We start from the raw sequence: 14,821 nt of genomic DNA on the forward strand, positions 1-14,821 counted from the left end.
GGTGGAGACACAGTCAAACAATATCACCTTCCATAAGACTGGAGGGTTCACCTAAGGTATAAGGAAAAAAACAACACGCAATGGCTCACGCTTGTCCAGCACTTTGGGAGGCCAAGGCAGACAGATCACTTGAGGTCAAGAGTTCGAGACCAGCCTGGCCAACACTGGCCAACATAGCGAAACCCCATCTCTACTAAAAATGTAAAACTTAGCTGGGTGTGGTGGCACATGCCTGTAATCCCAGCTATGGCAGAAGGCTGAGGCACAAGAATCACTTGAACCCAGGAGGCGGAGGCTGCAGTGAGCTGAGACTGCACCACTGCACTCAAGCCTAGCTGACAAAGTGAGACTCTGTTTCAGGAAAAAAAAAAAAAAAAAAAAAAACAGTGCCCATAGACTGAGCCCCATGGCCTTCAAGAGGTAGAGATCAGAAAGCTAAGACAGAAACAGGACAGGATGCCGAGGAAGAACACCCAAGAGAGCAGGAGGCAGCCAGCCAGCATGGGGTACACTTCCTCTCTTTCGATCTTCAAACCCACTCAACGAGAGGGTTTACTTATCCCAGTTTACTGATGAGGAAAGTCACCCTACTAGGAAGAGGCAAACAGACCCACACCCAGGCCTCTCTAGCTCTACCTACTCCACATGGCTTTTCTACAGAGCAACCTATTGAGTTATTACTGATGCCACAAATACAATTAAAACCAAATAATTCCAGGCAGGCTGTAAGACAATCTTTCCTTCTAAGTAAAAAGCTAATTCTATCGTTAAAGGCTGAGCGCCTCATCAAGACAACCAAGCACTGTATAGGTTCAAAGCATGTTACAGACATCATCAAACAGCTCACAAGGTCATCCCCAGGGACAGAGAGAAAGCTATTTTTCCTAACTTGATGAACAATTCTAAAGTTTATAGAAAGGAATAATAACTAAATGAGAAAACTAAGTAAGTTTCATAGAAAATAAAGTTTATTGGATAACAGTAAAGTTAGTTACTAGAACAACTTGAAAAATAAGGTACTAGCACAGACCAAAATCTCAGAATTAAACCCAATATCCTGGGAAATTCTGGCACTGCAAAATCAAATTGAAAGGACCAATTTCTCTATAAATACAAGTCAATGATAACTGTTTGGAAACAAAGCTTCTTTCCACATAGCATATGATAAAATAAATTTCAAGAAGATTAAATTTCATGTTATGTAATCATAAAATAAAACTCAAAGAAAAAGTAAAAGAATTTTGCCCCAAACTGAGGAAGACTTCTTTTAACAGAGAGAATCATGGAAGGTGAAAACATAAAGGAAAATACTAATAACTTTAAATGAACAAAGTTATTTAACTTTGTATATAAAAAGATACCGTAAACAAAACATAAAGGCAAATGATGACAAAGTATTAAGATACAAAGAGCTCTAAGACGTCATCAAGGTAAAATATGAGCACTACAGAAATGAGCAAGAGATGCAAATAAATTTTTTCAAAGTTTCTATAATAAACATGTTATGGGGGAAGATTAAAAAGGAAAAGAATTACCTATAGCTTAATTAAAGCTACATCCTGGATCAGCAATGGAGCTAGAACAAGGGGTCTATGATTCAGCACTCTATTTACCAAGCCAGCCCCGGGTAAAACATGAGATGCTGGTGTCAAAAGAGAAACACAAATAATGAAATACAGCTGCCCTGTGGGAAAGCAATCATCTCGGATTTAGAAATAAAGCTGTACTGACACCTCCTATTTCCATCCCTTTAGCCCTACTTTACCCCTTTCTTCCTAGAATCAGAGGATTGAGGCTAAAAGAAACCCAAGAAACATTAAGGTCTCATTTCCTTATTTTGCAATGTGACAAAAAACTGAGACCCAAGTAGTGGAAGAAGTTGGCACTGAGGCAGGATACCTGTTCCAGGGGTCTTCTCATTGCACCTGATAACTGATGCCCTTCTTTTTTTAGGGGGCAGGGGTGGAGAACGAGGTCTCACTCTGTCATCCAGGCTGGAGTACAGTGGTGCGATCTTGGCTCACTGCAACTTCTGCCTCCAGTCTCAAGCAACCCTCCCACCTCAGCCTCCCAAGTAACTGGGACTACAGGCACGTGCCACCACACTCTGTTATTTTTTTTGTATTTTTGGTAGAGGCAGGATTTCACCATGTTTCCCAGGCTAGTCTCCAACTCCTTCGCTCAGGTAACACACCCGCCTCCCTTGGCCTCCCAAAGTGCTGGGATTATAGGCGTGAGCCACTGCGCCTGGCCTTGATGCCCTTCTTCCCAGACAGCAGTGTTGAAAAATAAGACATGACTTTACAAATACCTCATCTTCCCACAAATAAAATAAAAAAATAAAGAGAAACCATACAAATTTCCAATGTTTTGTTAGAAAATACTTCATAATGTTTGAATACTATTCCATATTAGGAGTCGCATTACTGCTTTAACAAGACATCTTTGTTCATCTAAATTCCCTGAAGAACTCAGAGAGTCATGACAGAGAGGATAGACAGGCTGAACGTGCCACTGTGAACCCATGATAGCACCCCTCACACCGACCCCATCCCTCTGGGTCAGCTGGTCCAGGGTCTGCCATATTAGACGGCTTCTATCTGCTCAAAGCCTTTTTAGCACAGAGCCCAGACTGCAGAACCAGGCATGAGACTGCAGCACCCTGTTCAGTGCCTGTGAATGCGTTCTTGACCTGCCACCACGGCTCACTGGATATTCCACGCTTCCCTGCCGCTGGGGACAGCTGCTCTTCATGACTAAGGGACTGCAGTAGTTATGTGCCATCATGTTAAGAAACAGAGTTCCTGCCTAGATGTTCAGGCAGCTGAGAAGTCAGTAAGGCTTATTGTTTGTGGAGGTGTAGACTCATTAGAAACTACATGACTTTAATGTTTTCATTATTCAAGTATGACTTCCTTACTGTCATTGTATTTTTAATTTTGATTATGGATTTTTTTTTTTTTAGAGAAAACTGCTTAAGTTTTAATAGTTACGGTTCTGGCTCTTTTTCAGCCTTAGGCAAGCCCTTGGTCCTTAATTCTGATGAATCCCAGCAAAGCATTCACTCTTGCACTGAGTCCCTCATGCTCACCTGCATTCTTGCTGAGGGCCTAACCAACACACACACACACCAGGACTGATTTTCAGAACAATCTTAAAATAAAGGTAGAACTTAAGAGTTATATAATCCACTAAATTCTGAAATTAAAAATCACTGCTGAAAACCTTTGATTTTTTTAGTAAACTCCAATTTTCATACATAATTGTGGTAAATAACAATACATTTATAAATAAACTTTAATAATCTTGTCACATGGATTATTTACAAGTCCCTCACACAACTGGTCTTCCTGAGTAAAATCAAGTTTCTTATGGTTTAGATGCCTGTCTTCCTAGAACAAATCTTCTTTCCCTCTCTCCAGCCTGTGCCAGGGAGTCTGTGCCCACCACCCACCGAGCTCCCCAACCTCCTAGACCCATGCCCTGCTTGGGGCTCCTGAGCTCCCCTCCATCATGGGCACTTACCTTTACAATGGCCTGCCTTCTCCTCTGTCCTGACTTCTAGATTATGAACTCCCTGAATACAGGAACTGGTCTCTACTTGACCTGGTATCCCTAGAACCTACCACCATGGCTAGCACATATGAGAATTCAATCAATGGCTTTTAATGAATGAATGAAATGAGAAATCCACTTAAGTAAACTTTATCTAGATCAAATCTGCATAAATATTGGTTTTATTTTAGACTTAGTTCCACCCCTGAAGTAGCTTGGATGATAAGAGCCTCCCTTGAAAAATCAGGCCAGGTGTGATCCAGGTTGCCCCTCAGGATTCTGGAGCTCCAGGTGGGGATGGAGGGCTGAAGAGGATGGACACTTCAGAACCACAGATTGAGGCTTCCTGAAGATGCCTCCTTCCCTGAAGCAGCTTCCCCTCCACTGCATGCTCCCACCCCGGTGTTTATCCAGCACCTGCTGGAAGTGAGGCACTGAGCACAGGGCCGGGAGGAAGCCAGGCCAGGTCTTCACTACTCTTTCAGAAGCCCTTTCTGATGGGCACGTGCTCTTTCCCGCCTCCGGCACAGCAAGTTTCTGACAAACTGGAACATCAGCTGCAAACCACACATTTAGAGGGGAAAATTCACCTTGGGGTCATTTACTCACCATCTGCAGTGTGAAGGAGCTTGTGACTTTTCAGTGTCCCTTTTGATTTGAATTTCTTGCCACACATGTCACATAGGTGGGTTTTCTCAGTGCTGTGACGATTCATATGAGCCTTGAGGTTACTCTTGCTACGAGTTGCATACTCACACAAAGAACACTTGAAGGGCTTCACACCTGCCAAGGGGAAATTGTAGATATCTATCTATATATATTTACATATGTGTATGCATATGTGTGTGTGAATCTGAAGGAATATATATATCCGTATCTAAATATACTTATAGATATATATACAAAAAACATCGTTTTGAACACAGCAATGTACTTGCTCGGTCCTAAAGCACCACACACTTCCCACGCCAGGCTCCTCCCCAGGCAGTGCCTTCCTCCTGGGATGCCCTTGCCTCCTGGGATGCCCCTACCCTGCAGCTTTCTCTGACCTTCCCTGGTAGATTTCTCTACCTCCCTTATCAATGTTCCCAACTCCTGTAACTCTCTACCAGCTGGAATGTTCACTGCACATTACAGTGAGTCCTTCCTATCTGCCCTCTCCCCACAGTCTGGGAACTCCTTGAGGACAGAGATCCTGAGCAATCCACAGACAAGACAGTCACTAAATTCAACTGATCTGCGTTAAACTGAACACCATGAAAGGCACCAAGGCCCTTCGCAAACATCAATGGGATCAGGCAACAGGACCAGATGTGGAAGCACACTTATTTCATAAAACAAATCGAGCTTTACCACACTGGTGGCTGATGGGCTGATGACTCTGACTGCAGAGGCATCTGGGCATTTACCACTCCTTCATTCACCAAGGGTCTACTGAGGACCTATTTTCATACTAAGCACTGAGGATTAATCTGGAAACTGAGAAGAGTGAATCCCAGCCTTCACTGTCGGGTGGGAGATGCAGACAGGTAAACAGGCCATTACGATATGGTGTGATATGCTATAGGGACAGGGGCTGGAGCTGGAGGGAAAGAGGAGGACGGCAGGGAACAAACCTGAACCCAGTAACGAAGCAAACGATTTTTAGTAGGCCAAACGTTTTCACCCATTATCCACACTACCTATGACTTTGCAGTTGAGGAAACCAACACTTTAAAGAGGCTGAGGGCAACACCCAGGAGCACAGAGCTGAGATGCACTCAGGGGTGTGATGTGCCTTAGGGCCCATGCAAGCCCAGGTCTGAACTGGGTTTCTAGAGATGAAGTAATACTCTAACCATAAGCACCAACAGGCTGTGTGCCCCTGAACTTATGTTTGGATCACAATTGTCATCTCTGTAAAATGACAAGACCAGGAGTCACTTCCCAAGGAGCCTTCAGGGCACCATATCCCCTGTTCTGGGTTGGTCATTCACAATACGCTCTCACAAGAGCAGGGCTACAGCCGTGGTGGTAGCCTAGGTCAAGCAGCATCTTTCTGTATCTCACGCTACCCTCAGCAGGCATTTCAACCCTGAGTCAAAGCTACAGATGACTCAGGACTACCACCACCGCAGAGAAGAAGCCCACACAAACCATACAAAAAGGGAACAGGGTGCATTCCTGCTGTCTTTAGATACTCTATACATGTGTGAACAGCTGAGTATATTCAGGTACAATTTGACTTGGTGTTTTTCTAAAAGAACTCAAGAATGAAGACACGCACTGTCTCCCAATCCTGGAGAAGCCAAATTCATAATTTATGTTCTTCATTATGTCTGGAAGGAGAAGAATACTCTATACATGTGTGAACAGCTGAGTATATTCAGGTACAATTTGACTTGGTGTTTTTCTAAAAGAACTCAAGAATGAAGACACGCACTGTCTCCCAATCCTGGAGAAGCCAAATTCATAATTTATGTTCTTCATTATGTCTGGAAGGAGAAGAACCAAGTAAAGCAACACAGGGATTGAAGTATACATATTTCCATTAACATCTTTGCCCACCCACTGGCCAGCTGTGCAACCCTGCAGAGTCACCTCAACAGCTCTGCACCTCCGTGGGCTCTGTGACATATGATCATGGAAAATGAGATGGTGCAGGTAAACCAGCTGTGGATCTCCAGATAATCCACACAATGGCATTTACCCCAAGGTGACATACTAAGACACTGTCTACTCTAAGTTCTCCCCCAAGGGCCAGTGTTTAGAACTGATGTAGTGGATGGGTCCCAGGTATACTGCTTGACTACTAAGAAACCTTGAACAAAGTTGCAGGTCCTCTAAGCAACAAATGTCACAGGTATGCACAAAGTCCTACCTGGTTAATTTCTGTGACTACAGTCAATGCAGTGTTTTCTTATTTTCTTTCTTTTTAATTTGGGTTTTTTAATTTGTTTTTCTTGTCCTATGTTTTGAGAGTAAACAGAGACAAGGGGTATTTTATGGTACAGGGATCAATTCCAAATAACCCAAATGTAGTGCGTGCACTGATATCCTTTTTCCTTTGTGATTCATCTTTATACAGAAAGTCACAGATTAGAAAAAAAAAAAAAAAGGATGCCAGTATACAGCAGCCTGTGGCTTTCTGAATTTTTATCAAGTCTGAAGTCGCTTAAAATACTAGATTACTTTCAAACGGCAAATATACAACCTTACTGCATCATCACAAATATTTACTTAATACAATATAGCATCAGCCACGTATTAAGTACCCAATATGTGCTAACCCTTCTACTGAGGGTTTTATATAAATTGTCTCATTGATTCTTGCAACATATCCCAAAGTAGATCATATTATAGATAAACTGAGGTTCAGAGAGATGGAATTATTTGTCCATCATACATGGTGAGGGTGAGATTTGAACCTAGCTCTCTCACTTCCTCTTACATGAGTACAATTACAGTTTGACGCCTTTATAAGCCCCTGGTCTCCAGCCTCTGCTGGGCCCTCTGTACTTCCATCAGGGTCAGCTCCCTGCTGATTCCCATGAACACCATTCCAAGCCTGTCTTCTCGGCATTCTTTGCTGAGCAAACTTGCCATCGGCTATGAATGCCTTCAACTTCATAACAAAGTAACCACACGTGTCTAAACGCATACCTGCTACACCCTCACGCCCGTCAGTCCTGTCTCAGTGTAGGAGGTGCCTCCTCCTCCTGAAACAAGTCAGCGCAGAAGGCAAGAGCAAGATCTTGGAATCTTGGAATCGGATGGCATTGGTCCAAATCCCAGTTCCACCAGGTGTTATCTGTGTGACCCTGGGCAAATTACTTTACCTGTCTAAGCCTCATTTTCCTCATTGGTAAATGTGGATGGTAACAGCACCCCCTCTAAGGTTGTTGAGAATACTGACTCCAATAACATGAGTAAAACACTGAGCACTGGCATCCAGTAGGTGCTCATTATATGCTGGTAAACAAAAAGTAGCTGCCAACCTTGGAATTTATCTCAACTCCTTCTGCCTTCTCCAGGTTCCTAATCTATCAGTTACTATTCTCATTAATGAACCATTCATCTCTCTCTCCCCAATAGTTCCTTCCCTGGGATCTATAAATAGGTCATTTTTATTCCATATTGTAGAAAACACTTCACCCTTCATCCCCCTCTAGTCTTGTTTTCCTATCTGCAGCATTCCAGGTTCCTAATTAACAGGCAGGAACCTGATGCAGGTGTCTGGAAGGGCTTTCCCCAGCCCCTTGGCTCCTACCCTAATCCCCAGCAGGGCCATGCCATTATCCAGGAGGAGAAAACAAAGTTGATGGCCTATTGTGCTAGCAGAATCTTTACTTCCAACTTCCCAAAGCCCTGAGTGTGGCCCCCCAACACTTTCCTTTATAGGCAAGCAACCCAAAAGCACAGCCTACATTCTTCTCTCCATTCTCTCATCTCCATTCAGTCCTTCCACCTTCTGAATTCCTTCTCCATAGCCTGAGTAACACTCCACACTGCTGGAATGGGAGAACTCCTTGCTGCCTTCCTTCCTTCATTCATAATACCAACAGTTCTGGAAAACCTGCTATGTACCGGGCACCAGGATGGGCACTGGAGTTCCTGCTATGAATAAGACTCTAGTGTTCCTGTTCTGAAGGTACCTACTTTCCAGCAGGGGAGTCATGGTGATTTATTTCACTATAATTGCAATGAGACCTATGAAGAAATGCATACTTCTGTTCATTGCAATTGCAACTGATTAACAATTTAAATTACTGTTTGTAGCTGGTTGATGGACGCAACTCTCAATGTGCTAAGGAAATTCTAACAGCAGGAATGTGAAGATATGGCTTCCTCTTAACGTACTCCCAAAATGAAGGATGGAAGCACAAAGTTAAAAGGGTGCCCAATTTGGAAAGAAAAATACTCACCTTCATGAGCCCAAATATGACGCTGAAGGTCTGAGCCATTCTTCATGAAATAAAAGTCACAATACGGGCACTTCATGGCTCTCTTTCCAATCAGCCCTTTCAGCTGAACCCTCCTCCCAAGAACCTCGGAAATAGTGCTCATGGAGACCTCTAGAAGGAAAGCAGGATGTCAAAAGGGGTCAGAGGACCTCGGGGAAAGTTAGACATAAATAAACCTTATCACTAAGCAGCACCAAAGGTGGAATCAAGGTGTGCCTCATGATGTCCAGAGACAGGATTTTTCACCTAAAAAGTTAAACCAGAATCCAGTCGAGTCTCAGATCTCGGTATCTGTTCCACATCACGTATGAGGAATGGAGAAGCAACATCACAAGGCAATAATCACACAAATGCAGAAAGTGAGACTGTCTACAGGAAATGTGACTCAGTTTCCCCCACAAGTCAGTGTCATGGAAAAAAAGCACAAGGGAGGGGGGCACTAGAGAACACGAGAAACAGAAATGTAAGGAACAAAACCACTAGATGCAAATGCTTAGATGTTGCTTCAAGCAAATCAACAGTTAAAAAATCTTGGGGAAAATTGGGGAAATTTTAAACAGGCTTATAATAGGTGCCAATAATGAATTACAGTTAATGCTGTTTGCTTTATTGGTGACATGGTGGCTATGCTGAAAGCAATCCTTATTAGTTGGAGATGTATTTTAAAGGTTTTTATGGAGGAATTCCATGCTGTCTAGAATATATTTTTAAATATCCTAGAAGAAAAAAAGTTGCATGGTGGATACATGAAAAGAGTTTGGCAAAATCTGAATAACTGAGGAAGCTGAGTGATGGATACAGGAGGTTCCCAGCATTGTTCTGTGTGCTCTTGTATGTTTGGGATTTTCTGGAATAAAAAGTTTAAAATAATAACAAAATAATTTCTTACATCTGTTCATCAGCAAAGGCTAGCTGTTTTAATAACACCTCTGGCTCACACTGGATCCCATGTCACTTAGGACATGAGTTAACACGAGGAGGACAGTGCTGGGCCTTCAGAGAAGCACACAGCCCACACCCTTCCCACACACACGCAGGCCTCACAGCTCTGTCCACTCCCAGATGAAACACGAGTCTTAGCGCCCTTCTATTATTTCTTTATCTTCCTCCATTTACAATCAGTGAGTCTGTTCCCTTATACCAAAAGCAGATACAAAATAATGAAGAACAGGAAAAAATAGACATGTATGAAGGGAGAGGCGCATTTAGAGGCAGTATCTGTAATTCCTTCATAAAACACACGATGCCCTCGTGTGCTTTCTTGGGGCCAGGCTAGAGAGTCACGGTGACTGGAGCATGGTGGTCAGTGCACTGTGTGTGAAGTTAGCAGGGGTTGGGGGGTGGACCCTCGGCCAGACTGGAAACTACAACAGCCTCCTCAAATTCAGGGCTATGAGGAAGAACATAAAGAATGAACAGAAATTAATCAGGCAGGACAGAAGGGAAAATGTTCCAGGTGACACAAACAGAAAAGACAAGGCATGGACACCCAAGGTAGCTGGTGCCTCATGCACCTGAGCAGTGTGGAAGGTAAGACCTGTGGTGATGGTCTCTCAAACTCTCAGATGCTCCTCAGCCTGGGCAGGAGCCAACACCCCTTACAAACCACCACTCTGAGTAACACAAGCTTATGACAAAGGCCAGGCAACAGGCAAGAATCTAAGTCAGACCTGCATTATATGGGACCCATTCAAAGGCATGCAAATATCACTGAAACTGCAGGGGTGAGGGCAGATGCATCTCAAGACCAGATAAAAGAAGAAAAGGAAAGGAATAATTATCCCAGCTTTGAATAAAGATGATTGTTTCCCATGAATGCATACATAGCTTCAATCCCTTTTTATGTCTATATAGTGCAATTGATGTAAAACATTGTTTTAGGGTAGGAGTTCCAAGATGGCCGGTTAGATCCAGCTCAGGATTGCAGCTCCGAACAAAAGTGCAGAGGGTGAGTGGACGCCGCATTTCCAGACGGATTTTTATTGCCCACAGACCAGGAGATTCGCAGGCGGAGGAGCCCCACGAGTCGCCAGCGCGGCTGGTGTGGCCGGCGCGGCTGTTTTGCCTGTGCCCCAGCACAGTGGCTCCAGATGCAGAGTAAACAGGACTGTGTTCCCACTTAGCCAGCAAGGGGAGCTGAAACAGGGAGCCAGACCAGGAGATTCCCGGGCAAAAAAAGCACCACAAATCTCTGAGCCGCGGTTTCAGCCAGCGCAGCTGCTCCCGGTGCAGAGTAAATGGGACTGTGTTCCCACTTAGCCAGCAAGGGGAGCTGAAACAGGGAGCCAGGCCAGGAGATTCCCAGGCAAAAAAAAGCACCACGAATCTCAGAGCCGCGGTTTCAGCGGCGCAGTGGGTCGCCGCACGGGAAAACACATGGATCCCGGCACCTATTCAACAGGTGACCAGGTCACCTTGTAGAGAGCTGACCTTCAATGAAAAAATAAAAGGCTCTGAGGCAGGGAGCCAGGAGATCAGGTCCGGCTGGTCCCACCCCCACAAAAACAAAAACAAAAACAAAACAACAGCAATTAGAAACGCTCTCTTTTGAGAGTTTCACAGCAAACACAGCTGAATCCGGGATGGTCCAGCTCTGTCGGGGAGGGGCATCCGCCATTACTGAGGCAGCCTGCTGTTGCTGCGGCAACGCGCCATTACAGAGAAAGTCCGTGATTACAGAGGCGGGCCAACATTGCGGAAGCAGCTCTAACTACACCCATATAAACAGGACTGCAGGGAAGTTCACATGGCAGCTGGGCGGAGCCCACAGCAGCTCAGCGAAGCCTCTGCAGGCTGAGAGTGACTAGGCTGCCTCCTTGTGGGCAGGGCAGCCCTGAAGAAATAAAAAAGGGCAGCAGTACAGCTGAGACTCATAAAGCCCTAACTCCCCGGGACAGAACACCTGGCGGAAAAAAAAGGGGGAGTTTATGAGTTCTGCTGCTGCAGACTTAAATTTACCAGCCCAGCAGCTCTGAATGAACAACGGGGCTCACAGCTCAGCACCTGAGCTAATATAAAGGACCGTTTCGTCAAGCAGCTCCTGACCCACATATATCCAAAGAGTCACCTCATAAAGGAGAGCTCAGACTGACATTTGGCAGGTATCCCTCTGGGACAAAGCAGAAGAAGAAACTGGTAGCAACCTTTACTGTTCAGCAGCTGCTGCAAGTGATCCCCAGGCAAGCAGGACCTGGAGCGGACCTCAGCAATCCCACAGCAGAGAGGCCAGACAGTTAAAAGGAAAACTAAGAAATAGAAATAACTTCATCAACAACAAACAGAACGTCCACTCAGAGACCCAATCAGAAAGTCAACAACTACAAAGCCGACAGGTGGATAAATTCACAAAGATGGGAAGAAACCAGCGCAAAAAGGATGAAAACACCTGAAACCAGAACACCTCTCCTCCTACAAGGGATCACAACTCCTCACCAGCAAGGAAACAAGACTGGATGGAGAATGAGTGTGATGAAATGACAGAATCAGCCTTCAGAAAGTGGGTAATAAGATACTTCCGTGAGCTAAAAGAACATGTTCTAAGCCAATGCAAAGAAACTAAGAACCTTGAAAAAAGATTTGACGAAATGCAAACAAGAATGGACAACTTAGAGAGGAATATGAGTGAATTGATGGAGCTGAAAAACACAACACGAGAACTTCGCGAAGCATGCACAAGTTTCAACAGCCGAATTGACCAAGCAGAAGAAAGGATATCAGAGGTCGAAGATCAACTCAATGAAATAAAACGAGAAGGCAAGATTAGAGAAAACAGGGTAAAAAGGAATGAACAAAGTCAACAAGATATATGGGACTATGTGAAAAGATCTAATCTTCGTTTGATAGGTGTACCTGAATGTGACGAAGAGAATGAATCCAAGCTGGAAAATACTCTCCAGGATATTATCCAGGAAAACTTCCCCAACCTAGCAAGGCAGGCCAATATTGAAGTCCAGGAAATACAGAGAACACCACAAAGATATTCCTCAAGAAGAGCAACCCCAAGGCACATAATCATCAGCTTCACCAGGGTTAAATGAAGGAGAAAATGCTAAGGGCAGCCAGAGAGAAAGGTCGGGTTACCCACAAAGGGAAGCCCATCAGACTCACAGCAGATCTCTCAGCAGAAACCCTACAGGCCAGAAGAGAGTGGGGGCCGATATTCAATGCCCTTAAAGAAAAGAACTTTCAACCCAGAATTTCATATCCAGCCAAACTAAGCTTCATAAGTGAAGGAAAAATAAAATCCTTTGTGAACAAGCAAGTACTCAGAGATTTCATCACCACCAGATCTGCTTTACAAGAGCTCCTGAAAGAGGCACTACAAATAGAAAAGAACAACCAGTACCAGCCACTCCAAAAACACACGAAACGGTAAAGAGCATCAACACAATGAAGAATCTGCATCAACCAATGGACAAAACATCCGGCTAGCATCAAAATGGCAGGATCAAATTCACACATAACAATATTAACCCTAAATGTAAATGGATTAAATGCCCTAATCAAAAGACACAGACTGGCAAATTGGATAAAAAGCCAAAACCCATCAGTGTGCTGTATCCAGGAAACCCACCTCGCATGCAAGGATACACAAAGGCTCAAAATAAAGGGATGGAGGAAGATTTACCAAGCAAACGGAGAGCAAAAAAAAGCAGGAGTTGCAATTCTCATCTCTGATAAAATAGACTTTAAAGCAACAAAGATCAAAAGAGACAAAGAAGGAAATTACATAATGGTAAAAGGATCAATGCAACAAGAAGAGCTAACGATCCTAGATATATACGCACCTAATACAGGAGCACCCAGATACATAAGGCAAGTTCTTAATGACTTACAAAGAGACTTAGACTCCCACACAATAATAGTGGGAGATTTCAACACACCAATTGTCAATATTAGACAGATCAACGAGACAGAAAATTAACAAGGATATCCAGGACTTGAACTCAGACCTGGAAAAAGCAAACCTAATAGACATTTACAGAACTCTCCACCCCAAATCCACAGAATATACATTCTTCTCAGCACCACATCACACCTACTCTAAAATTGACCACATAATTGGAAGTAAATCACTCCTCAGCAAATGCAAAAGAATGGAAACCATAACAAACAGTCTCTCCGACCACAGTGCAATCAAGTTAGAACTCAGAATTCAGAAACCAACCCAGAACCGCACAGCTTCATGGAAACTGAACAACTTTCTCTTGAATGCTGACTGGATAAACAATGAAATGAAGGCAGAAATAAAGATGTTCTTCGAAACCAACGAGAACGAAGACACCACATACCAGAATCTCTGGGACACATTTAAAGCAGTCTCTAGAGGAAAATATATAGCAATAAGTGCCCACATGAGAAGAAAGGAGAGATCTAAAATTGACACCCTATCGTGAAAATTGAAAGAGCTAGAGGAGCAAGATCAAAAAAACTCAAAACCTAGCAGAAGACAAGAAATAACTAAGATCAAAGCAGAATTGAAGGAGATAGAGACATGAAAAATCCTTCAAAAAATCAGTAAATCCAGGAGCTGGTTTTTTGAAAAGATCAACAAAATAGACAGACCACTAGCCAGATTAATAAAAAAAGAAAAGAGAGAATAACCAAATAGATGCAATAAAAAATGATAAAGGGGATATCACCACAGATGCCACAGAAATTCAAACCATCATCAGAGATTATTACAAACAACTCTATGCACATAAACTAGAAAACCTGGAAGAAATGAATAAATTCCTGGACACTTGCCTCCTCCCAAGCCTAAACCAGGAAGAAGTCGAAACCCTGAATAGACCAATAACAAGGTCTGAAGTCGAGGCAGCAATTAAGAGCCTACCACCCAAAAAAAGCCCAGGTCCAGATGGGTTCACAGCCGAATTCTACCAGACATACAAAGAGGAACTGATACCATTCCCTCTGAAACTATTCCAAATAATCCAAAAAGAGGGAATCCTTCCCAAATCATTTTATGAGCCCAACATCATCCTGATACCAAAACCCGGAAGAGACTCAACAAGAAAAGAAAACTACAGGCCAATATCCATGATGAACATAGATGCAAAAATCTTCAATAAAATACTGGCAAGCCGATTGCAACAGCACATCAAAAAGCTTATCCACCATGATCAAGTAGGATTCATCCCGGGGATGCAAGGCTGGTTCAATATACGCAAGTCTATAAATGTAATTCACCACATAAACAGAACCAAAGACAAAAACCACATGATTATCTCAATTGATGCAGAGAAGGCCTTCGACAAAATTCAACAGCCCTTTATGCTAAAAATCCTCAATAAACTAGGTATCGACGGAACATATCTCAA

The 14,821-nt window shown here is 43.5% G+C and overlaps 1 protein-coding gene across 4 annotated transcripts in view; it reads right to left on the minus strand.

Moving 5' to 3' along the window:
- ZFAT (zinc finger and AT-hook domain containing) overlaps nt 1-14,821 on the minus strand; it is a 257,157-nt gene that overhangs the window by 124,630 nt on the left and 117,706 nt on the right. For all 4 annotated transcript variants that reach the window (XM_021675915.2, XM_021675914.2, XM_021675917.2 and 1 more), the window contains 2 exons: nt 8,460-8,609; nt 4,165-4,338 (listed from right to left, as the gene is read on the minus strand). In XM_021675915.2, coding sequence (XP_021531590.2) covers nt 4,165-4,338; nt 8,460-8,609 — 324 coding nt within the window. The remainder of the gene's footprint in view (nt 1-4,164; nt 4,339-8,459; nt 8,610-14,821) is intronic.

The sequence above is a fragment of the Aotus nancymaae genome, unplaced genomic scaffold (genome assembly GCF_030222135.1).
Source record: "Aotus nancymaae isolate 86718 unplaced genomic scaffold, 86718_ANA_hifiasm-v0.15.2.pri h1tg000036l, whole genome shotgun sequence".
NCBI lineage: Eukaryota > Metazoa > Chordata > Mammalia > Primates > Aotidae > Aotus > Aotus nancymaae.